Here is a 25,550-nt window from a genome sequence, read left to right on the forward strand (position 1 = left end):
TGTCACTCAGAATTGTACGGTACATGGCCCCATCCATTCTCCCATTGATGCGGTGAAGTAGTCCTGTGCCCTTAGCAGAGAAACACCCCCAAAACATAACATTTCCACCTCCATGCTTGACAGTGGGGACGGTGTTCTTTGGGTCATAGGCAGCATTTCTCTTCCTCCAAACACGGCGAGTTGAGTTCATGCCAAAGAGCTCAATTTTTGTCTCATCTGACCACAGCACCTTCTCCCAATCACTCTCGGCATCATCCAGGTGTTCACTGGCAAACTTCAGACGGGCCGTCACATGTGCCTTCCGGAGCAGGGGGACCTTGCGGGCACTGCAGGATTGCAATCCGTTATGTCGTAATGTGTTACCAATGGTTTTCGTGGTGACAGTGGTCCCAGCTGCCTTGAGATCATTGACAAGTTCCCCCCTTGTAGTTGTAGGCTGATTTCTAACCTTCCTCATGATCAAGGATACCCCACGAGGTGAGATTTTGCGTGGAGCCCCAGATCTTTGTCGATTGACAGTCATTTTGTACTTCTTCCATTTTCTTACTATGGCACCAACAGTTGTCTCTTTCTCGCTCAGCGTCTTACTGATGGTTTTGTAGCCCATTCCAGCCTTGTGCAGGTGTATGATCTTGTCCCTGACATCCTTAGACAGCTCCTTGCTCTTGGCCATTTTGTAGAGGTTAGAGTCTGACTGATTCACTGAGTCTGTGGACAGGTGTCTTTCATACAGGTGACCATTGCCGACAGCTGTCTGTCATGCAGGTAACGAGTTGATTTGGAGCATCTACCTGGTCTGTAGGGGCCAGATCTCTTACTGGTTGGTGGGGGATCAAATACTTATTTCCCTCTGCAGAATGCAAATAAATTCATATACTTTCCACAATGTGATTTTCCGGATTTAATTTGTGATGTGCTATCTCTCACTGTTACCAATAACCTACCCTTCAATTATGGGCTGCTCATGTCTTTGTCAGTGGGCAAACTTACAAAATCAGCAAGGGATCAAATACTTATTTCCCCCACTGTATGTGTTGATAATAGTTTGTTTTTAAAACAATCTTCTTATGGAAAGAAAACTCAAATGAGACACTGGTCTTTAGTTTGTGGAAATGGTGGAATCAAGGGAAGGTTTCTTCAAAACAGGATGAATGACGACCCTGTTGTAGGAAGGGGGAATGAATCCAGCAGCCAGGTTTTGGTTAATGATAATGAGAGTGGAAGTAAGCCATGAGCCAGGATCTTCATCCAGCTAGAAGGAATAGGGTCTAAGGAGCATGTAGTCATTTTCATAGCAGTCAGTATCGTTGAAAAGACACACAATGTTGTAGGTTGGAAAAAGAACCACAGTTGGATGGAAGGAAAAGAGTTCCTGTCCAGATCACTTGCAACCGAAGAAGTGGAGGATAGAGGAGGAAGAGAGATATCTGTGAGATTTTTCTATGGTGGAAGACTCTAGAAGGAGAGGTGATAGACAAAACAGATTGAGAAGAGTGGGAAAAGCCACCGAGGGAAAAGATCAGCCAGAGGGAAGTGGCTTAAAGAGTGCTAATTTTAAAATGGGAAAATAGGACTAATTTATCTGCAGAGGGCATAGAGGGAACTGAGCTGGATATAGAACAGCTGGAGAGAGTTGAAACAATAAAGAATAGTTTCCTGGAAGGATTGGAAGATGTTCTAATCAAATTCACCGTAAGCTATCTTAGGTGCCTTAAATTGATAAATATAGGAGCAATGTCATTCCTTACAGAATTGCAAAAGAAGCAGGGGAGTTATTTTTCTTCCACAGTCGTCCTGCTCTTCTGGCTTGCTACTTAAGCAGTCTAAGCCTTCTCTGATACCAGGGATGCTTATGGACAGAGGAACGGTGAGATCATTCAAGGGACACAAAAGCATTCAGCATGTTTCCTAAGATGAACTTGGTCAGAAAGGGGACAAGAATCAAAATCTTGTGTGAAATGTGTGCCAAAAAAAAACCGGGCATACTTTGTGGTAAATATTTTGAGCAAGTTAGCGTTTTCTTTCTGCATCTTTTTCAGGTATGTGCACACCAGTAATAGAATTAGCTTGTGAAAAGTAAGTTGTGGCTGTTATTACTATCTGGCTGCTCCCAGGGTGCCTGTTTAATTAGAATTGATACAGGGTGAATATGACTACTACTACCCAAATCACAATAAATCAATGCTACAACAGTCTTGTAAACTTTACCAAGAAATATGTTCTAGAATAGGAAGTCATAAGATCAGAGGCAAACAGGGTAGACTCAGGTGCAGCACTTTTAACAGAGAGAGTGTTGAATAATAAGGAAAGTATATCCGAGCTGCTGCTTTTGCTTGCAGAACTGAGAGTCCTTTATAATTGATGCAGTCTCTCTCCAAGCAAATACTAAATTGATGATTTTTCTCTTGTCCAGTTGTGTTCCGGCTGTTCTCCTGCAGATGATCTTCCATCGGTACCACATATGGCTTGTTCTGTACTAGAAAATCTCTATCTACTTATGGGCAGAGAACTAGAGGAGCTAGAAGAAGTGCCATCAGGCAATGTGCTGGGTAGGACTCTGTTGATGCATGTGTTTATTTTTCATGATTGAATCTTTAAACTGTCCTAAAAATGTTAGAATATATAACCTGAGACCTAGTATTACTGATATACAATAACACATTTCTGTTTAGTTAACTCATTTTGACCCCTATCTACTACTACTTAACATTTCTAGAGCGCTACTAGGGTTACGCAGCGCTGTACAATTTAACAAAGAGAGACAGTCCCTGCTCAAAGAGCTTACAATCTAATAGACAAGTGAACGGTCAGTCCGATAGGGGCAGTCAAATTGGGGCATTCTGGATTCACCGAACGGTAAGGGTTAGGTGCCAAACGCAGCATTGAAGAGGTGGGCTTTAAGCAAAGACTTGAAGACGGGCAGGGAGGGGGCTTGGCGTAAGGGTTCAGGAAGGTTGTTCCAAGCATAGGGTGAGGCGAGGCAGAATGAGCGGAGCCTGGAGTTGGCAGTGGTGGAGAAGGGTACTGAGAGGAGGGATTTATCCTGTGAACGGAGGTTACGGGCAGGAACGTAAGGGGAGATGAGGGTAGAAAGATAGTGAGGGGCAGCAGACTGAGTGCATTTGTAGGTAAGAAGGAGTTTATCTAATAAACTGCTTTAGCTGTTCACTGTGAGAATTACTAGAAAAGATAGTATCCCAAAACAATTAAACAGTAAAAAGGGATGTGACAATATGCAAGGAATAATATAATTGTGTGAAATAAATGGTGACTCTCAGTTATCTAAGCCATGATACCCATGCGTCTTAAGGCTCACTAAGGCAACAAGAACTCTGAGCCCTGTATTTAAGGCTCTCACATTTGATGCCCAGATACATCCTTGAGTACACCATTGTAGTGAATGGTGAAAGTGTTATTCAATAATGATAAAACATCCCATGTTCAAAGGCAAATAATGCCCCCTACCCCCCCCCCCCAAAAAAAAAAGACTCCAAAATACAAAATATTACTAGGATCCAATGAACCGTCACAGTCACTCTGAAATAGTGCTTATCTGAAATTCAGCAAATTGGTAGTAAGACTCTCCAACCGATGGCTCTACAGAGCTCCATTTCGTAATCTTCCTCAGAAGCCCTGGTATCAAAAAGAGTTAAAGAGAAACTGCAACAGGAGTCAGAAGACTTTCAAAATTACATTTCAAAATGACTTTCAAAATGTCTCCAGAGCTGAGAACATTCCCAATAGTTGAGGTTTGTTTTATTTATTTATTAACTTTTATATATACTGCTTTTCTGTAGCATAATCAAAGTGGTTTACATTTTGCCTTCAGGCACTTTTTCTGTCGCTAGTGGGCTCACAATCTGTTTTATACCTAGTTGAGGGTTTTCAGTTACCATACGTTATTTACTGTGCTGAAACTGCTAAACCTTACCACACTTGAGTGAGAAGAGGCCTTAGGGCCTCATTTATTAAGCTGTGGTAAGGTTTTTGCAGTTAGTGTGTAATAACTGTGAAACCTCTTTTTTTAACTGTTCAGTCTTCCCATAAAGTTAACGATGAGAAAAAGTCACTCCTATATATACATTGCAGATAATGTGTGATACAGTTAGTTACAGCTCTTAAGTAGAGGGTGAGCATAACTAGGGTTTTCATTTTCAGCCAAAAGCAAATCTGCAACCAAAATTTGTCACACAGTTTTGGCTGTAACCAGAACTGAAGCTGTGCAGCATGGCCATTCTCCTACCAGAAGTGAGCTGCATGCTCCCCCCCCCCCCCCAGTCCCCTCAGTGAAAGCCACTGCCACAACCCCACCTCTCCCAGTTGAAAGTTGCCACCCTCCCACCACCTGTAGTCTTTTCCCATGCCTACTTTAGAAGCCCTGGTGGTTTAGTGGCCTTTTTGGGGTAGGAGCAATCGCCATTTGCTCCTGTCCTTGCCCTCTGATGGCAACCATTTTGAGATTAGAGCCAGAATGGGCAGGAGCAATTGGGGATTGCTGAGTAGGCCACCAGGGCTTCTAAGTATGCCCAGAGAGGGCCTGGAGTGGTGGAAGGGGTGGCAGCTTTCGACTGGGAGAGGGGAGTTAAAGGGCGAATTTTGCTGAGGAAAGGGCGAATTTTGCTGGAGGGTTAAGTGACTTGCCCAAGATCACAAGGAGCAACAGTGGGATTTGAACCAGCCACCTCTGGATTGTAAGACTCGTGCTCTAACCACTAGGCCACTTTGATTGGCTTTTTACTGTTTTTAGTGTGGTTTTTATATGGTTTCTGTGGTATGTGCTTTTTTGTCTAATCCAAACTAGGGCTTTCTATTTGCAAAAGCTTCCTGTCTGAAAGTATGTCAAAAAATGCAATGGGAACAAAGTGATTTCTTCTGTGCATCCCACCTTGAACTTTCCTTTTCTGTTGGTGTTTGTTACCGAGGGTGACAGATTTCATCCTCACTTTCCAGATGGAATGCCTGCCTTGTATATCTGCAGTTAGCTGATTTGTGACTCTGATTACTGAGTAATTGCTGCTAATTGCATTCCTGATCTTGCATTCAGAACTAGCAAGCAATTGTAATCTTATTTATGATCACATCAGTGAACTGAGGGGGAAAAAAAGAAGCAGATCTTGCTTGGGTGGCCACCAGTGTTTCCTCTAAGGAGTGGCCTGGTGTGTGCAAATTATTTTTTGTGTGTGTGAGCAACAAGTTTTAAAAACCAACAACTTTTGAGCGCCAGTATTAGCAATGCATTTCTTTATATAGCACAAAAAAAATAACATTTTTGTGAATAACTATGTAAAATCTGTGAGCAACGCTCCTAAAACCTATGAGCAATCGTTCATGCGTTCCGCTTAGAGATGGCCACTTTGTTTGAAACTATCAACATTCGTCTAGAAAATGAACTAGCTCATATGCAGTGGAACAGGATGGGCCTCAACGGCCATGGCTTAATCAGCTTTTTTTTTTTTTGCCCACATTTATTTATTTATTTGGATTTTGCTCACACCTTTTTCAATAGTAGCTCAAGGTGAGTTACGTTCAGGTACACTGGATATTTCTCTGTCCCAGGAGGGCTCACAATCTAAGTTTGTACCTGAGGCAATGGAGGGTTAAGTGACTTGCCCAAGATCACAAGAAGCACCTCTGGATTGCAAGACCGGTGCTCTAACCACTAGGCCACTCCTCCACTCCACATTGCATTAGCAACTAGGAAACTGGGGGATAGGGGCAGAGGTTGGTTTGTTAGGTACTCTCCAACCAAAAGGTGTTATGCTGCTCCTGTGCTTAGCTTCATCCAATGGTGCAGTTCCCTGTTCTATTACTGCTTTCTGATCTCTCAAGTTTGGTAAAAAAAAAACACCATCAAGTCAAACTTCACAAAGAATGATAAAAAAACTCCATGAGTTTTGGCAAAGTGACATTTTTACCAAACTTGATGGTGTTAAGTGATTGGACCTGATTCATAAATGGGGTTTTCACCTTTGTAAAGGAAAGTTTATAACAGTTCCTGTAGGTCAAGTAGGTGCTTATTTTTTAAAGACATCTAGAGCAGTATTTTAGAAAGGACTTCCAACTCAGAATATGGACATTGATGTCAGAACATCACAAATGGCCATCCAGCTCACATGTATTTTATAACAGGATACAGCCATGCGAGATGGATGTCTATTACTGGAAACGTCCAGCATGAACACCATTTTACAAACTGAAATGTCCAAATTATGAATTGGGGGAAACAAGGAACATGGACATCTGTATAGCAGCACAGGAACGTCCATCTTATAAAATCACCACACAGTCATCCATGCAGAACGGAGGGATAGCCTAATGATTAGAACAGTGTGTTGAGAATCAAGGGACCCTGGCTCAAATCCCACTTCAGCTGTTTGTGATTTTTTTTTTTTTAATTGTGAATCCTCCAGGAACAGAAAAATACCTACTGTGCCTGAATATACAAGACACCTACAATCCTGAAGTCTTTTGAACTGGTTTACATTCAGATACAGTAGGTATTTTTCTGTCCCTAGAGGGCTCACTATTTATTAATATAAAATAAAAAAGTTTACTGTACTAACCCTTAGGCTACTCCTCATATCTGTATTCTGCTCTGTTAAAGGAAGTCCACAGTACCTGAAGCTGTTATAGAGCCTGGTATTCGGGAGAGAGGAACATAAGAACATATTTATAAATGAAAAGGTGTTGTGCATTAATCCCTTCAGTAGACAGCTGCTCAATCAGCGCACCTTTCTGTAACCTAGATGTGACAAGCACCAGGTCTAAAAACGGACATTCATCTTTGTAGACTTGGATGTCCCTTCCTCTTCTATGATCTGAGTTGGACATCCGTATTTTGGGCCCTCCCTACTCCTGCGCAAAACATGCCCAGACCACACCCCTTTGCTATATGGACATACTGCAGTATTAGAAGTCCATTTCCTGCCTTTGTAAAATTGGGATTTGGATGTCTATGCAGTATGGATGTCTAAATGCCAGTTTACAGATGTCAAGAACAAGACTAGAGCTTCTAGGCAACTGCTATCTCAAATTTCCCCACAAAAATTCACAGACATTGCTGCTAAAATGCAGCTGTGTATGTTCCCACCTACTTGGGAGCTGGTATAAATGTACATGACTGAAGTATGCATGTGGTTGTATACTTTATAACTCTGTTTAGGCTCCATCCAAACTCTTCCCTCAAATATACCTACAAGTTTGTGTCTTCCTGTCAAGCTTCAAGTTTATTCGGTTCTTGATATACAGCCCATCGTTTAAACCTTTTATGTGGTTTACATATACACCATAATTCTATATTTGGCACTCAAAATTGCGTATACAAATTTGGGCACACATCCAATTTGTGCACACAAATTAACAAATGAACCAATTAGCACCAATAATTTTAGTTGGTGTAAATCCTTGCGCTCAAAATTGGGCACAGATCTTGGCACCCAATGAGCGCTGTGGATAGAATAGCACTTAGTGCTAATTTTTATTGATGCCGAACTTTTGGTGCCGTATATTTATTTATTGCATTTGTATCCCACATTTTCCCACCTATTTGCAGGCTCAATGTGGCTTACAGAGTTTTGTTATGTCATAGTCATTACAGGATATCAGATATGATTAGTAATATATGAAGATTAGGTATGGGAAGAGAGAAGAAAGTTGTAGGCAGGATAGTATAGAAGGTGGACATTAATAGTTGAGTGGGTTGGTGAGGTAGTTTTGTAAGGTTATGGGTTCTCTTTGTAGGCTTTGTTGAAGAGATGTGTCTTCAGAGATTTGCAAAAGTTAGTTATTTCGTCAATGGTTTTCAGGGCTGTGGGTAATGCATTCCATAGCTGCGTGCTGATGTAGGAGAAGGTGGTGGCGTGTGTCAGCTTGCATTTCAGTCCTTTACAGCTGGGAAAGTGCAGGTTGAGAAATTTGTGGGCTGATCTTTTAGCGTTTCTGGGAGGCAGGTCCACGAGGTTGAGCATGTATACAGAACTGAGTCCATGTTGTCAATGTTATTTGAATTTCAGTTCTGTTAAATGTGTATATTTTTGATCCTGTTTCATGGTAGTCCTATTATTAGGTTTCAATTTTCTGTTTTCTTGACCTTTCACTGTGTCCATGTCTATACTTCATTTTACTATTGCTATGCTGTTAACAAAATTGTAAGTTTAACGTTAAACTGTACCTGCTGTACACTGCCTTGGGTGAATCTCCTCATAAAGGCGGTTAATAAATCCCAATAAATAAATAAGTAAATACATGTGCAGTCTTTTATGAAGCCTTTTATGCATATGGGCAAAATACTCTTTATAAAATGACATCATATATGCCTCTAGATATATCTTTTATAAATGAGGCCGTTTGGTGCAGACTGAAACCTTTAGGGTATCTGCATGTGGCTGGCGCAGGACTTCAACCTTCTGTATGTATTGTCCTGTAGTGCAGAGATCGGAACTTGAAATGAATAAACTCTGAGGTGTGTATACAGTGACTGACTTTTGTTATTTTTTTTATATCTGTTTTGAATATAGCTGTGTTTTTAGCACAGTTGTGCCGAATTGCCACTGTGCTTAAATAACCCAACTCTTAACTGCTACAGTTCATTCAGGGCCCTGTTTACTAAGGTGCACTAGCATTTTTAGCGCACGCTAGCCATGTAGATGCCCATAGCAATATTATAGACAACTACATGGTTAGTGTGCGCTAAAAACTCTAGAGCACCTATAGCACAGCTTAGTAAACAGGGCCTTCAGTTTTTATCTACTCCGTGTACTGATTCTGCTTTTTATTTTTCTTCACATGCGGTCATTGCACAACAAAATATAACAGTGATCTCTTTTGGAATATATTCTGTTTGTAGTCAGTGCCGTGTAACCACTGGAAAATTATTTGCTTAATGGCTGCCTGTGAAGAACACATCCTGAGCTTTGCATTCAGTTTCAACTCCAGTCATGAAATGTGTAGGTGTTAAGGTTTTGCAGTTAACATGGTTCTTGTAGGGGAAATTAATGCATATGCTAGAGTGGTAATGTGCGCCATTAACACAGGAAGCAGTTATAAAATGCCATGTTAGGTGTTTAATGTATATTAACTCTTTTTCCAGCTCATTACTGGTTTATTTAATGTGGGTTTTAACATCTTAGTAAATAGGCCTCATGGTACCAAGAAAGAACCTTAATAGAATAAAATCTCATAAATAAATTTAATTAAAGAGACAAAAAAGATTTCACCCTTTCTAATTTAAAATGTTTTTTGTGTAGTCTGCTAATGAACATAAGATGTGAAATTATCAGAAAAATGTGTAGCACAGTTCAAAGTTGGAAAGAAGAAGGTAGCATTTTTAAGCCTTTTATGAAGGCATCATGCCACATGAATGGGTCATGTGATTACTGTATGCATCATGACTTTTTTTCTCCAGGGCTTTCTGGTAAAGACAACAGGTTTATTTATAAGCAATTTGTGTCTTCTTTATAATTAGATAGCATTTATGTGGTTTACTGTTTCGGTCAAGCAGAAAATCAGCACTTTTCAGGTATTTGAGCAAGCGTTTATGATAGATATTAGTTCCTTCTGACGTCCTCCCCAATTTGCAAGAAAAGTAAAAAAAAAAAAAAATCAAGGAGGAAGAAGGACCAAATGATAGCCGACATAGTTAAAAAGTGAGGTGAAGGAAGCTATTAGAGTTTAAATCCTTCAGAAAATGGAAGAAGGGTCCGACTGAAAATAATAAAAAAAACAGCATAAGGAATGGCAAGTCAAATGCAAAGAGCTGATAAGGAAGGCAAAGAGGGACTTTGAAAAAAGATTGCGTTGGAGGCAAAAACACCTAGTAAAATTTTTTTTTAAGTATATTAAAAGTAAGAGGCTGGCAAAAGAATCAGTTGGACCACTGGATGACCGAGGGGTAAAAGGGGCACTCGGGGAAGACAAAGCCATAATTCTTTGCTTTGGTCTTCACCGAGGAAGATTTGGGAGAGATACCTATGCCAGAAATGGCATTCAAAGCTCATGACCAAACAAACAAAAAAAAAAAACAGCACCACGGGCCTTTAAAAATGGAACACAGTTCTTTAATGAATGAGCCTTGACAAAAAGACCCGACACGGGCCGTGTTTCGGTGACTAGCACCTGCGTCAGGGGTCACAGTGATGACGTGGAAAACTTGGGGAATAACTCGAATATATTCCTCTACAATATATTATTCCTTACCCCACGTCTCATATAGTAAAAGCTACAAAGCACCAAGGCACTTTCACTTTCTGTATCCAAATGGATGAAAAAACCCTGACGCAGGTGCTAGTCACCGAAACACGGCCCGTGTCGGGTCTTTTTGTCAAGGCTCATTCATTAAAGAACTGTGTTCCATTTTTAAAGGCCCGTGGTGCTGTTTTTTTTGTTTGGACTTTAGTTTGTACTTCGTTCCCTCTCTTTTGTTATATTCAAAGTTCATGAGCCAGATAAACTGAATGAAGTCTCTATAAACCTGGAGGATGTAATGGTGTTAATTCGACAAATTGAAAAGTAGCAAATCTCCAGGACCAGATGGTTTTCATCCCAGAGTACTGATAGAATTGAAAAATGAACTTGCAGAAATATTGTACTGTAAGATTGGAGGGTGGCCAGTGTAACACCAATTTTTAAAACAGGTTCCAGAGGTGATCTGGGAAATTATAGACCAGTGAGCCTGACGTCGGTGCCGGGCAAAATGGTAGAGACTATTATAAAGAACAAAATTACAGAGCATATTAAAAAACATGGATTAATGAGACAAAGCCAACATAGATTTTGTCTCACCAATCTATTACATTTCTTTGAAGGGGTGAACAGACATGTGGATAAAGGTGTTTGACAAAGTACCTCATGAAAGACTCCAGAGGAGATTGGAGAGTGATGGGATAGGATTGTGGATTAAAAACTGGTTAAAGATAGAAAACAGAGAGTAGGGTTAAATGGTCAGTATTCTCAATGGAGACGGGTAGATAGTGGGGTTCCCCAGGGGTCTGTGCTAGAACTGCTTCTTTTTAATATATTTATAAATGGTCTAGAGATGGAAGTAACTAGTGAGGTAATTAAATTTGCTAATGATACAAAGTTATTCAAAGTTATTAAATTGCAAGAGGATTGTGAAAAATTACAAGAGGACCTTACGAGACTGGGTATCCAAATGGCAGATGACGTTTAGTGTGAGCAAGTGCGAAGTGATGCATGTGGGAGAGAGGAACCACGTTAGGAGTCACTGACCAGGAAAGGTATCTAGGCGTCATCTTTGATGATATGTTGAAATCCTCTGCTTAGTGTGTGGCAGCGGCTAAGAAAGTAAATAGAATATTAGGTATTATTAGGAAAGAAATGGAAACAAAATGAGGACATTATAATGCCTTTGTATCTCCTTATGCTGCGACCGACCTTGAATACTGTGTGCAGATCTGGTCACTGTATCTCAGAAAAGATATATTAGAAAAGGTACAGAAAATGGTGACGAAAATGATAAAGATGGCTAGGGGAGATATGATAGAGGTCTATAAAATAATGAGTGGAGTGGAGTGGAATGGGTAAACATGTATCGCTTGTTTACTCTTTCCAAAAATACTAGGACTAGGGGGCACGCAATAAAGCTACAAAGTAGTAAATTTAAAATGAATCGGAGAAAATATTTCTTCACTCAGTGTGTAATTAAACTCTGGAATTCGTTGCCAGAGAGTATAGTAAAAGCAGTTAGCTTAGCGGGGTTTAAAAAAGGTTTGGATGGCTTCCTAAAGGAAAAGTCCATAGACCATTATTAAAATGGACTTGGGGAAAATCCACTGCTTATTCCTAGGATATTGTCAAAACAAAAAATATGCCAGCACTCCGTCGAGTGTAAAAAATCACAAAGTATATAAACAAATATGAATGCAGTTCTTTTTATAAGGTGAAGTGGAGTCTCATATATTTGACATGAAAAAAGTTTTTTTTTTCCACTCAATACGTGACCGTCAGTAATAAAAAGACGCCGCCGCCATTTTTTGTTTAATAATGCAATGGAACACACGCACATGCATTTGAGGCAGTTATCGGGTAAGCCATCAGCGATTTAGTATGAATGCATTATATACCGGTAATGTTGTTTTAAAGAAATTTACAGTCCTTTTTTCTCTCCTCCCCTTGATAAAGTTAACAGGAAACGGGGACCTGTCGGGGTTTGAGAGTGCACCAACCTGCCAAAGTTAAGTGCTGTGCATATTTCGTTTATTACGATAAGATTGTGAGGGTTGGACTGATATAAGTCATAAATTAGTGATAAGCAAAGGCTGGTGGAGGTTGAGTCAATGATTAAACCACACACACGAATCAGACATTCACGTATTGAGTGAAAAAAAACCAAAAACTTTTTTCGTGTCAAATATATGAGACTCCACCTTATAAAAAGAACTACATTCATATTTGTTTATATACTTTATTCCTAGGATAAGCAGCATAAAATGTATTGCACTGTTTTGGGATCTTGCCAGGTACTTGTGATCTTGATTGGCCACTGTTGGAAACAGGATGCTGTGCTTGATGGACGTCAGTCTGTCCCAGTATGGTAATACTTATGTAATTTCAGAAGACAGGTTTTGAGAATGATGGGATTTCATGTTTGCTGTGAGTCTGTCTGTCTGTCAGTGCTCACTAAGGAGATAAACTTTTAAAGGAAAATGGCTTTCATATAATTGCTGTAGGCATGTAAAAGAATGTACAGTGTGAAGAAGGTGCATACTTTCATGAAACTCATGTGTTGGTGTGGCGTTTGGGCAGTGTGTAGGCAGAGCTGTGAACTCTTATGCAGGCTTCTAAGTACGATTTCTGCTGGTTAGCTCCTACTGCCTATGTGTCTTCATGAAATAGGCTAAAAAGAGGCAGCTGCTTGCTGTCCAAAACTAGGTGACCTGTTATAAAATTACCCTGCACATGCTGATACCTATCACATGGCTGGTACTGTGAAATAATGCCAGTCATGCATGCTCAGTAGCTAGGATGCCTTGATGCAGTGAGTCCCTGAGAGCCAGGGCATCTTTTGGCTCTAAGGTTTGACTGGCCCTTTTAGCTAGTCTATCATTGTGTGTTTGATTACTCTGCCATTATCCAAAGTTAGTATTTGCATTGACGTTTTGGACATTTATTGATTGTGTTTCCTTAAGGTCTCCTCTCTTCTAACCAAAAATTGACCCTTAATAACCTTTCAGCCATATAGAGCTAGATTCTATATATGACACTGTAAAAATCAGCACTGAAAAAAATATGCCTAAGCGTATTCTATAAACTACGCCTAAAGTTAGGCACAGTTTGTAGAATTTGCCTAGCGAAGGTTCTTGCGACTAAATTTAGTCGCAGGTATTTATGGCAAGTAAAACTTGGTATAAATGCCAGCGACTAAGTTAGGCACGGATCAAGTGTATTCTATAACAGCTCACATAGATTTTTGAACTGCCCATTCCACGTCCATGGCCACACCCCATTTTCAGTTCTGTGTCTTAGAATTTATGCACATCACTTTACAGAATATGCTTAGCAAGTTTTGCATGTAAATTCCAATTAATGCCAATTAGTGTTAAATGCTTGTCAAGTGACAATTAGCGCAGATTGGCTTGTAAGGATAATTAAGTTGCATTTGCAAATCAGAGTATGACCTGATTTGCACAAGCAATTCCGATTGCACTATATAGAATCCGGGGGATACTGAGGATTCTATATATATGGCGACTAAAGTTGAACATGCACATTGGTGCGCATTGCCGATTTGCACACACAACTTAATTGATTTTTGAGCCATTCAGTGCCAATAATTGGCTAATTATAACCAATTATTAGTTTTAATTGGCCTTAGTTGGAATTTATGTGTGGATTGTATTCTATATCACTGCGCGTAAATCCTTTAGCACATAAATTCAAGGGGCGTGGCCAAGGGCATTCTCAGAATTTTACGTACATTGTTACAGAATAGACCCCATCTGTTTCCAGCAGGTGTAGCTGTCAGTACTTTAAGTTAGTCGTCATTTACTCACTTAAAGGAGGATGATCAGAAGCAAACGCCGGATCTAGAGGCTGTTGGCGCCATACTAGTGCCTGCATTTGCTAACGCCCCATGATCAGAGTCCCCGAGCTTGTGAAGCAACATGCTCGCTGGCTCTGAACGCAACTAGCATACAAATGCATGCAAAACAGGGCTCTTAGCGCAAATAGCATGCAAATACTTGCTAAACCTATTCATCCCCAATTGTCAGTGACCGGCGCGCCAAAGATTGGGTTGCTGGCTGCGGCAAACCCTACGCTAGCTCCAAGCTGACGTTAGGGTTTGCAGACCATTGGGGGTGGAATGGTGAGCCTTGTCCAGCATTCATTTGCATGCTAAGAGGCCCCCATTTCCCCCAACGAAGCAACCCCCCCAGGAACCGATGACCCCCCCCCCCTGCGACAGGGAGCTGGAGGTCCGGCAGACCTCCGGTTCCCCCTGACGACCCCCCCCCCCCATGTTCAAGGAGGACTGGAGATCCGGTGGGGGGGGGGGGAACCGGTGGTCCACCAGACCTCCAGCCACCATTTGGCCTTGCTCAGGGCAGGGGTAGTTGGGGTCTGGTGGTCCCATGGCCCTCCAGCCCTTGTGTTTGAGAGGTCTGGGCTTTTGACGTTTGTTTAAATATTGTATTTATATACCCTTCCTTCCCTTCTGCCTGCTCAACTGTCATTGTAATTGTTTTTTATTAGTTCATTGTAAGCCGCTCTGGGGCTGCTTTACGTGGCAAAAAGCGGGGGTATAAATGATCTAAAATAAATAAATAAATAAATGTAGAACATTCCAATTCATTCATTTGTACATATTGAGCTAACTTTATTATAGAGTGACTGTATGAAAAGCCCTGAAAGGTGCCTATCCAGACTACCTGAATGTAACTCACCTTGAGCTACTACTGAAAAAGGTGTGAACAAAATCTAAATAAATAAAATATTTTATAAAGGCAGCAGAGGGGTTTATGTGTGTTCGTAAAATAGCCTCTAATAACTATCTCAAATAGTTCACAAATTCTCTTGCACAAATTGACACCTATTCCAGAGGTGTAAATATGTGCTCTCTGTACATACATCACAACTATCCACCAGCTCCGTCTAAACTATCCCTACTTGCCATCTTGTTGGCATTTGTAGTTATATGCATGTATGCAGCCCACGGATTCGTAAGAGCCTTTTTTTAATGTAAAACATATTTTATGTTCAGAAAATACTGTATAAAATTAACCCACATTGTTTAACTGACTATGTTAGACTTGCTGCCCACATTCGCCACGAATTAATATGTTACAAGAAATTCTACCCACTTCTCCAGCAATTAATATGTTGGAAGAAATGAGTTATTTTGGGGAAAATAGCTCGAGAGCAACTCGCTGTATTTATAAGTTTTAGGATATTAATTTCTCCACCAATCACCAAAGGTGATAATTGCAATAAATTAAATAGATTAAGTATATATAGCTTCAATATACTCAGAACACAAAGAGACCGTATTTTTAGATTCAAAAAAGATTGATTTAATATACAATTTCACACGAGAGGTAGGTTTTTAAGAGGAATCTTTACAGGTAATCTGTGCATAAAATAGAACAAAGTAGCAGCTAGATCAACTTACAAGTCCTTGTTACAAGCATGCTGTGGTCCAGCTGATTGATGAGCACATGTTGAGGACAGGAGGCATCAGCAGACCCCAAAGAGAGCAGCAGTTTCCAAGAGAGGAGGTTCCAAGAGGGCAAGCTGGGCTGTTTCCAGGCCTTTTATAATGTTAGCAGAGAAGCATGGTGTGTGCATGTCTTGGATATTTTGCAAGGCATTATGGTTAATGTAGTCTGTTCACATGACCACATTATAAGTCCTTCTTTCTGCAGATGTCCTGGCGTCCATTTGTCTGATAGATGATTGAGCTTCTTTTGTCTGATAGATGGGCTTCTGAGTCTGAGTAATAGGTGGAGTTTCACTGTCTTTTGTTGCTGTAGCCTCTGTGATTGATTCTTTGGATAGGTGTTGATGGGCTTAGGTAACCACCCAGGCTAGTAGTTTTCCAGTGGAGAGGGGGGAAGTAAAGTCTTTGCAGCTGTATATTTTATATGATTTGGATCTGATCCAGCAAAACCAATAACTCTGAGAATTAAACTTATATCATGCTACATATTTCAGTAATAAACTGATACCGTTACAACTCCTTTCTCGTCATTTTTATATTTTCTTTATACAGTGCTGTCATGGTACACAGTACTATGAAAGATAAAGTCCCTTCCTTAGAGGGCTTAAAACCTAACTAAATGGGATCACAGATATCCTGTGTTTCAAATTGGGCTGAGCTGGTACCTGCTGTAGGGTGCTGTGATGAATAGGGCACCTTTCTTTGTTATCCACCCTGCCATGTCTCTGAAGCACTGCTCAGCATGAGTGACAGTATCCTGCTAGACTCAGCCTTAAGAGGATGGATCTGATGGGAGGAGAAGAGGTTCCCTCTCACTGCTGGGGAGACCTCCCAGCACTCCTGCACCGATGGGAGATAATTCCATATCGTAGGTACTAACATATCCATGCTAGTTACACACACAAATGTTTCAGAATACTAGCGTATATACATGTCCATGTTGGATATGCATCTATTTGCTATTCTGTAAATATGCACATATCCTCAATAGTGCGTATTTTGCAGGTGAGTGTGCATCTGGACGGACTGTACATATATTCAGGTTAATGCCTAAGAATATTATATAGACCATATGATATACAAAAATCTACCTGCTTTAAATATCTTTTTTTTTTTTATTATTTTATTATTTATTTAATTTTTTAAATTTTTTTTTTTGGGGGGGGGGGGGGGCTCAGTTTGGGGGATTAAGCAAACCAGTTTGTTCTACTATTGCTTAAGTAACCCCAGCTCTTCACTGGTCCGCTTACACTAGCATGAATCCAAATAGTTTATAATATTTTTTTTTTATTTGTACCCCGCGCTTTCCCACTCATGGCAGGCTCAATGTGGCTTACATGGGGCAATGGAGGGTTAAGTGACTTGCCCAGAGTCACAAGGAGCTGCCTGTGCCTGCAGTGGGAATCGAACTCAGTTCCCCAGGACCAAAGTCCACCACTCTAACCACTAGGCCACTCCTCCACTTTTGTCTTAAGCTTATGTAGTAATATAGTACTTAGCTTATTCAGCAAGAGTAGTGTCGGCTTCAGAGGGTTTTTAATCCGACATGAATTATGTTTCATCGTCAGGCGGCTTTATCAAGGATACCGCCCTGAGTGAAGATACACACAAAGTTAGTTTAAATCAAAACTAGTACATTTATATCTAATTTTATCAGTTTGTGCTAGGAGCAAGTATACTTAAAATCTCACCTCTTACAAATGATGTGTTAACATGCTGACTGATCTAGGATAGTATATCCGCCAAGATGGCAGCTGAGCGTCCTGTTCAGAATTTAAAGCTCCTGTTCAGAATGACGTGGACCAATCAGGAAGCAGGGGCTCCGATTAAATGTTTACAAATATTTAAATGAGAGTGGAACATTCGAGTTCAGCATTTAATCCCTTAGGATTTACTGTGTTAAGTAATGCCCTCACGCATTGGAATTTGGGCGTAGTGTATTGCATAATACACTTAGGGATTTGTGTTTGTGAAGTCTGATTGTTGCCAATTGGTGCTCGTTGTTTGTTAGGTGCTGTTAACGCTGATTGGCTTGTTAAGCTAAAAGCCTTGAAAATGACATACAACCATCTAAACTTCTGGAAATCACTAAAAACCAACCTGTTAAAAAAGGCATACCCTACCGATCCAACTTAAATGCCTTATCTCTGCAACACAACCATTCTGGGTACACCATTGACAGTGTCCACATTTTTCCTGAGATCCTATGGCCGATAGATTATGGGGCTGATAATATCTTTGCGGGGTCAATAACTCACCAATTGTTTTGCCCCTTTTATATGCTATCATCGGAAACTCCTCAAAGCCCGGATGTAATTGCATAATATGCCAATGAGCTCTTAATGATTGGACAACTCGATGTGTCAAAAATGAAAATGGGAGTGCACATGTTAAGTGATCTTGTTGCTTTGGTTTTGGATCCTGTAGCAGTAATGGTCTTTGAGCAAACCATGCTCTTAAGTAGGCTTGTCTTAGGGCTTTTTTGGGGTAACCTCGCTCCTCAAATCTTTCAGTCAGGACCTTTGCTAAGCTAAGTACTATATTACTACATAAGCTTAAGACAAAAGCAAAAAAATGTTATAAACTATTTGGATTCATTCTAGTGTAAGCTGACCAGTGACGAGCTGGGGTTACTTAAGCAATAGTAGAACAAACTGGTTTGCTTAATCCCCCAAACTGAGGTCCCCCAAAAATTAAATAAATATTAACATAAAAAACAGATATTTAAAGCAGGTAGATTTTTGTATATCATATGGTCTATCCTTTTAAAGTATCTACCTGAAAGAACATAGGTCTGTTCCTTAGATAGATGGACGTAAGAATATTATATAACATGCATATCACCACCACTTAGGCACACACTGGCGTAAGTGCTCGTACCTAAGCATATAGGAGTAGATTCTATAAATCACACCTAAAAATCTGCACCGAAATCAAGTTCACTTAGGCGTATTCTATAAAGTACACTTTAATTTGGGTGTACTTTATAGAATAAGCCTAAATTTCTGCGCAGTTTATAGAATATGATGAGCGCCAGTCCATGCGACTAAATGTAGTTGCAGTCAATTACACCAAGTAAAACCTAGTATAAATCCTGATGCTTAAATTAGGTGCCTATAAGAACACACATAGATTTTAGAAATGCCCATGACCCGCCCATAACCATTCCCATTTTCAACTCTGTGACTTATATTTATTTACGCGCACCACGTTACAGAATACGCTTAGCAAGTAGTGTGCATAAATTCTAATTAATGCCAATTAGTGCTGACAATCGGTTGTTAGCATCCAATTATCAGCGCTGATTAGTTTGTTAACTAATTAAGTTATATGCATTGTTATGGAATACACTGATTTCTACGCAGAATTATTGGCGCACTACTACTTATCATTTCTAAAGCGCTACTAGACGTACGCAGCGCTGTACATTTGAACATGAAGAGACAGTCCCTGCTCGACAGAGCTTACAATCTAATTAGGACAGACAAACAATATATAGAATCCCAGGGATAATGCTTGTATATACCTGATTGGGCTAGGAGGAGTAGCCTAGTGGTTAAAGAATTGGGCTGACAAACAGGGAAGCCCAGTCAAAATGCAGCTGCTGCTGCTTGTGATCTTCGTCAAGTCGCTTGACCTCTCATTGCCTCAGGTACAAACTTTGGGGACAGTTCTATAAAGGGGCATTAGATGTAGGTGCCCTGATGTAATGCAGGGAGTGTTTCATCATAATATACCAGCATAAACCTGCATTGGTGCTGCCTAAATTTAAAGATGTTCCCACTTGCCAGATCTATGGTAGGTGTAAATGCCACGCCCATGCCCTACCGATGTTCCACTCATGTATACATCCCCCTTACAGTGCCACACTACATCACTTTCGCCTTTATAAAATAGCGCTTAGGGTGCTTGCACACAAGTGGCACATTTTTCTGCATTTACACGCGCAAGGTGTGCCCAGTTGTAGAAAACTGCCGCACGTCCATTTTGGGTGTGAGACATTACCGCCAGCCATTGTCCTAGCGGTAATGACCTACCGATCCACATGCCACTTGGTGCGTAGTCGATACGCGCGGCAGAAAATAAAAATTATTTTTCAGACGTGCGCCAATACTGAAATTACCACAAGAACCACACGGTAGCCATACAGTAACTCCATTTTGGCCCGCGTTGGGCGTGCGTAGATGCTTACACAGCTTAGTAAAAGGGCCCCTTAGTATTCTACAAAGGAAATTACGTGCCTAGTTTCCTTTCTAAAATATGTGTGTATCAGGAGCACCGATAAAGAATTACCCCAGTGATGCCTGTGATATAAATACAGTCCTGATCCCCCCCCCCCCCCCCACCAAAAAAAAAAATTCTTAACTGACAGCAAGTGGTAGAGGTGGTAACTGAACTGAGGTTTTACACGGTTTACAGTTCTCCAAACGTTCCACTTGCACCAACATCCCAACCAAACACAGCAGGAGCTCTCAAACTGATTTTACCTTGCAAATCAGCAACGTTGTGCCTATAATTTAATCTTTGAGTTACTTCACTTATGTGGTGGTGAGGAAAAACTTCTCAAAGTAAAAACAGAAATGTTCTTGTATATCTTTAGCATGCTTCTCACAGAATACCAATCAGTGACAACCATGTCTAAAAATAGATGTATTTGTCTGCCATCTGCTTATATGAAATATGCGGGAAATGAAATTGTTTCCAAATCTTTTGGACTTGCATGGAAACTTGAAATCTCTTCCAGATGTTGTTAAGCTGATCGCCTTCAGAATGCACAGGAAACGTCTGTTAGGAGCAATGTGATATTCAGTTTGATCAGAGCTGTGCGCTTGATGAACATTAGAAACCTTAAATGGAAGGTCTGATGTTAGTTTCATCTTCTGGTGTGCAGCTTCAGCAGACATTAACCCCCTAATTCTATATAGTGCGGCAAAAGTTAGGCACCAATTAGAAACCTTATTTTTGGTGCTCAAACGGAAGTTAAGCGCCAAAATGGGGGTAAAACGGGTGCCTAAGGGGCCTTTTTACTGTGGGGGATAGGGGCCTTGTGCTAGTGGCGATGGCCGTTTTTGCTGCACGCTAGGGGTAAAAATGGCCAAAAAATGAAATGGCTGTGCGTTGTTCGCACTTGTCGCACCACCATTTTGTGGGGGAGCACTTACTGCCACCCATTGAGGTGATGGTAAGGCTCCAATTACATATTTTTCAAATATTATAGCTAGCGCCGGAAATGCTGCGTGCTGGGCTATTGGTAGTTCCTGATTGCCGCTCGGCAAGCCTGCAGTGGGCCAACTGCTGCTTAGTAAAAGGTCCCCTAAGTGCACTTAGGCGCTATTCTGTAACTGTGTGCATTACCAAAAGCCGTGAAAACAACGTATGACCACCTAAACTTCCGGAAATCACTAAAAACTAACCTGTTCAAAAAGGCATACCCTACCGATCCAACTTAAATGGGATAGCTTAACTGGATATTAGATTTTTAACTTGTATTGATTTATTATGTAGTTTATCTTGATTGCTGTGCTTTCCTGTCATGAATGGAATTCCTATGTCTGTTTATTTGTATATACCAATTTTTTATATATATGTAAACCGTTCTGTTTTGCAGATGCAATAAGATACGGTATATAAATTAACATAAATAAATAAATAAATAAATAAATAACACAACAAAACCAAAGCACGTAATGGACATAACATAATTCTTCCGCTTTACGATTCCCTAATGTGTCTGTTCCACATGAACCTTATCCTACCACAACATCACTTTGTATCTGTTCATACCGGAGTTGGCGAACGCCTCTCCGGTACTATGTAAGCCACATTGAGCCTGCAAATAGGTGGGAAAATGTGGGATACAAATGTAATAAATAAATAAGGGGTCCTTTTACTAAGGTGCAGAAGCAGATTTAGCACGTGCTAACAAATTAGTTTGCACTAAATGCTAAGAAGCTCATAGGTATAAAATGGCCTTCTTAGCATTTAGCGTATGCTAAATCCATTAGTGCACCCTAGTAAAAGGACCCCTAAGCGTTCTAGTGTGTAACTACAAAGGGGTCATTCACATGGGAGGGACATGGGGCGATCCGATCATTTCAGCCCACGCTTTATTGAATACTGTCAGGCGCCTAGCTGCTGCATTTAGATGGTCACATTTACCCCTGCCATAGAGCTGGCGTAAGTGGTGGCACCTGATTACTGACTTACACTAGTAATTCTGGAACAGATTAAGTGCTTAGATGTGACGTTATAGAATACTAGCTCTGTGCCCTTTATAGAATCGCCTCCTAAGAGGGTAATTGTGTAACAGAGCATCTAGGATAAGAGGTTAAACAGGTGATACTAGTGCAACTGGCAGAAAGCATGCTTACGTTTAAGGTGCAATCCCTAACACCAGTCCTATAGCTGGTGTATATACCCGTGCCTATGTGTAAATGATAGCATATTATAATTTGCACACGCTGCAAGCACACACTGGCCATCCAAACATGGCACACACTTTTCCGCTACTCAGTATTCTGTAAGAGATCTAGAATAGCATTTACATGTGTTCCTGCTGCCTAAAAGTAGGTAGCTGCTTATAGAATTAATCCCTGAAGGTTCTAGAAAATTCTAATTACTGTTACTGTGTTTAAATTCACCCTTAAATCTGATGGCCAGAGAGGAATGCAATGATCCTGTGGAAAACCCAATATTTGCATTTATAATGAAAGTAGAGACTCCTAGGTTAGTCCTTTTCTGTGCATTAATGCTCTTACTGAGTTAAGGCTTTGCAGAAAGACATCTTAATGGCCCAGAAATGCTCTCTCCATCACCCAGAATTACTTCATTATATAGTCTTGTTATTGATTTCAGTTCAGTGGCCTGGACATAGTGAGGATAATTTTATAACACTATTTTCGTATGGATTTCCCTCTAATAAATGCAATCCATGTGTAACATTATGCATGCTTGATGTCTGTGTGTTCTGGGGCATAGTTTGGGTGAGGTGTCAGCACAGTCGTGACTTACACTTGGATTTATAAAATATGTGTTCACTTTTACACCTGCTCTCAAGCTGATGTACATGGAAGCAGTTTCGTTTTACCTGCAATTTCTATAGAATTTGTGCTAGGACTCTATAAAGATACACGGGTGTCTCTCTGTCTTTGTAAAACAGGCTGTAAATAACTGCCTTTTTTCCCTCTCAATCCTGGCAGTTGGCATTAGTTAGGACCAATGTATTGATGAGGATTTAACGTTTCCAAAATCCCTTCGCAGCCTTGGCTAGTTCAGGGGCCCTTTTACAAAGGCGCATCCGACGCGCGCCAAATCAGCATTACTGCCTGGGTACTGCATGTCCTGGGTGGTAATTCTGAATTCAGCGTGTGTCGAAAACACGCGGTAGAAAATATTTTCTTACCCGGTGGTAAACGGCAGTGTACGTGTGCTGCACGCCTACTGCCCAGGTAGTGCGTGAGACCTTACTGCTAAGTCAGTAGGTGGCAGTAAAGTCTCAGGCTGAAAATGGACGCTTTCTGGTTTTTATTTTGCCGCAAGTCCATTTTCCAGCCTCTTAAAAAAGGCCCTTTTTCCAGGATGCAGCAAAAACTGGCCCGGCGCATTCCCCAAAGATGCGCTTGCACTGCCGAAGACCACTTTTTCCCTTGGCTTAGTAAAAGGGCCCCTCAGTGAAACCAAAGCAGACTCAGGAATCAAACCCAGATCTCCCGCATAACTGTGCAGAGCTGTGCTCCTGAGCCCTTGGACCTGCCTGGAACCTGTTTACTCATGCTATAGAATTTGTGAAGTGTTTTGGCAGGTGTTTAAGTAATGGCTACCAACACCATTCATGGGAAAAGTGAGTGCCATGTCATTGCAAGGAACAAAGACCTGTTGACGATCCTGGGAATTCTTTTGGTGTACTGAGGCATTAATTTGCAATGCGAAATGTACCCTCTCTCTTTTTATTTTCTAATTGTGAGGAAAAAATTCAACATTTTTGTCAGTATCTCCTTCCTCAGCTTAACTTGCAGTACATGAATATCTGCTCCCAGACATTTTATCATTGCAGTTTACGATACTAAGTCATACTATGAAATTTGTGCAAAGGATTAAAGCTCTAGAAACAACGGAATATGCAGCAATTCCTGAGTTAGGATATACTGACAGTTTTATCTCCAAGTGAATTAATTCATTAACAAGGCCTTTGCATAGAGTCTCCCTCGTGACACTGGTGGTAAGTGTCATGTATAGCATGGCCCAAGACTTTCACTAGGTTGACAGAACGTGATGTCCAATTTTACTTAGGGCATCTAGGTTGGAAATGGGGCGTTCAAGTTGGATGCTCATAGTTTCCCATGTATTTTACATAAAAGGACACAGGAGAATATATGTGTAAATAGTCATTTCAGCAAGGAACAGGCTAACAAATAAAAAATAGTAGTATCGCATGGCGTTTTGCCTGTGTGAGATCTGATATTTACCCACAAATAGGTAATTTTTGCAGCCTACAAATGTAAGTGCCAGATTTTACAAAACTGTCTAGAGTCAACTAGTTAAGAAAATGAAGGGCCCTTTTACTAAAGGGCATTAAGCAAAGAACAGACCATCAAAAAACTCAAAACAGCCCAGAATACTGCCGCCAGACTGATTTTTGGAAAAACTAAATATGAAAATGCAAAACCCCTAAGAGAGAAACTTCACTGGCTCCCACTCAAGGAACGCATTGCGTTTAAGATCTGCACGATTGTACACAAAATCCTTCACGCAGACGCCCCAATCTACATGCTAAACCTTGTGGACCTACCTCCAAGAAATGCCAAAAGAACATCCCGTAAATTTCTCAACTTGCACTTCCCCAGCTGTAAAGGACTAAAATACAAGCTGATGCACGCCACTTCCTTCTCGTACATGAGCACACAGCTATGGAACGCACTACCTACAGACCTGAAATCAATGGACGAAACAAATAACTTCCGCAAATCTCTAAAGACTTATTTCTTCAACAAGGCCTACAAAGATAACCCATAGATGTGCTATCTAAGATCATCATCCCACTCAGCTATGAAAGTCTAACATTTATATCTACCCCTTATCACTTCCCCTTCACAAGTTCCACACATCACTAATTGTATCTGTTATCCTGTAATGTTACCGTCATAATAAAACTATGTAAGCCACATTGAGCCTGCAAATAGGTGGGATAATGTGGGATACAAATGCAATAAATATAATATATATATATATAATATTGCATGCTTGGTGCTTGAAAAACGACTACTGCAAAACACGTTAAAGTGTTTTGGAGCATTTTCCCTGTTTGCCCATGCTAAGCACGTGTTAGCTATTTTTCAAAAATAATTTTTCAGAGGGGGCATATCATGTGCAAAGAATGGGCATGGAAACATTAACCAGCTAGCTTGTTGCAATGCGCACTAACACTGAATTAACATGAGAGTACTTTGCACCTCCTAAATTGGAGATGGTATGTGTTCCTGCATTCATTTTTTTTTTTGCAAGTCCTCCACACCAATGGAAAAATCAGTTAGACTCTCTTGCAAAATAAATAAATGAGACCTAAATACTACTGCGTGGGAAAGTCTCTTGTTAAGATGTGCTGAGCTCAGATTCTAACACCCTTTAGTAAAAGGACCCCTGAGTGACGTGAAAGGACATTTTTGATATGACGTCTAAGTCCGATTTGGGACATTTTGTGAAAATGCAGGTACAGCAGGTTTTTAGTGGTTTTTGGAGGGCTCACGCTTTCCACAAGTGTACCAGTTAGACTGGGATATGACCCTGGGTCCTCCTCTCTACAGTCCACTGCACTGACTACTAGGCTACTCCTGGGACTAACTTGCTGCTCTAATAGGAATGGCTATCATATCTGAAGCTG

General features: G+C 40.7%; 1 protein-coding gene across 1 annotated transcript in view; it reads left to right on the forward strand.

Annotated features, from left to right (window-relative positions):
* EFL1 (elongation factor like GTPase 1) overlaps positions 1-25,550 on the forward strand; it is a 446,854-nt gene that overhangs the window by 100,485 nt on the left and 320,819 nt on the right. The window contains 1 exon segment of the mRNA XM_030189629.1: positions 2,414-2,549. Coding sequence (XP_030045489.1) covers positions 2,414-2,549 — 136 coding nt within the window.

The sequence above is a fragment of the Microcaecilia unicolor genome, chromosome 1 (assembly GCF_901765095.1).
Source record: "Microcaecilia unicolor chromosome 1, aMicUni1.1, whole genome shotgun sequence".
Taxonomy (NCBI): Eukaryota; Metazoa; Chordata; class Amphibia; order Gymnophiona; family Siphonopidae; genus Microcaecilia; species Microcaecilia unicolor.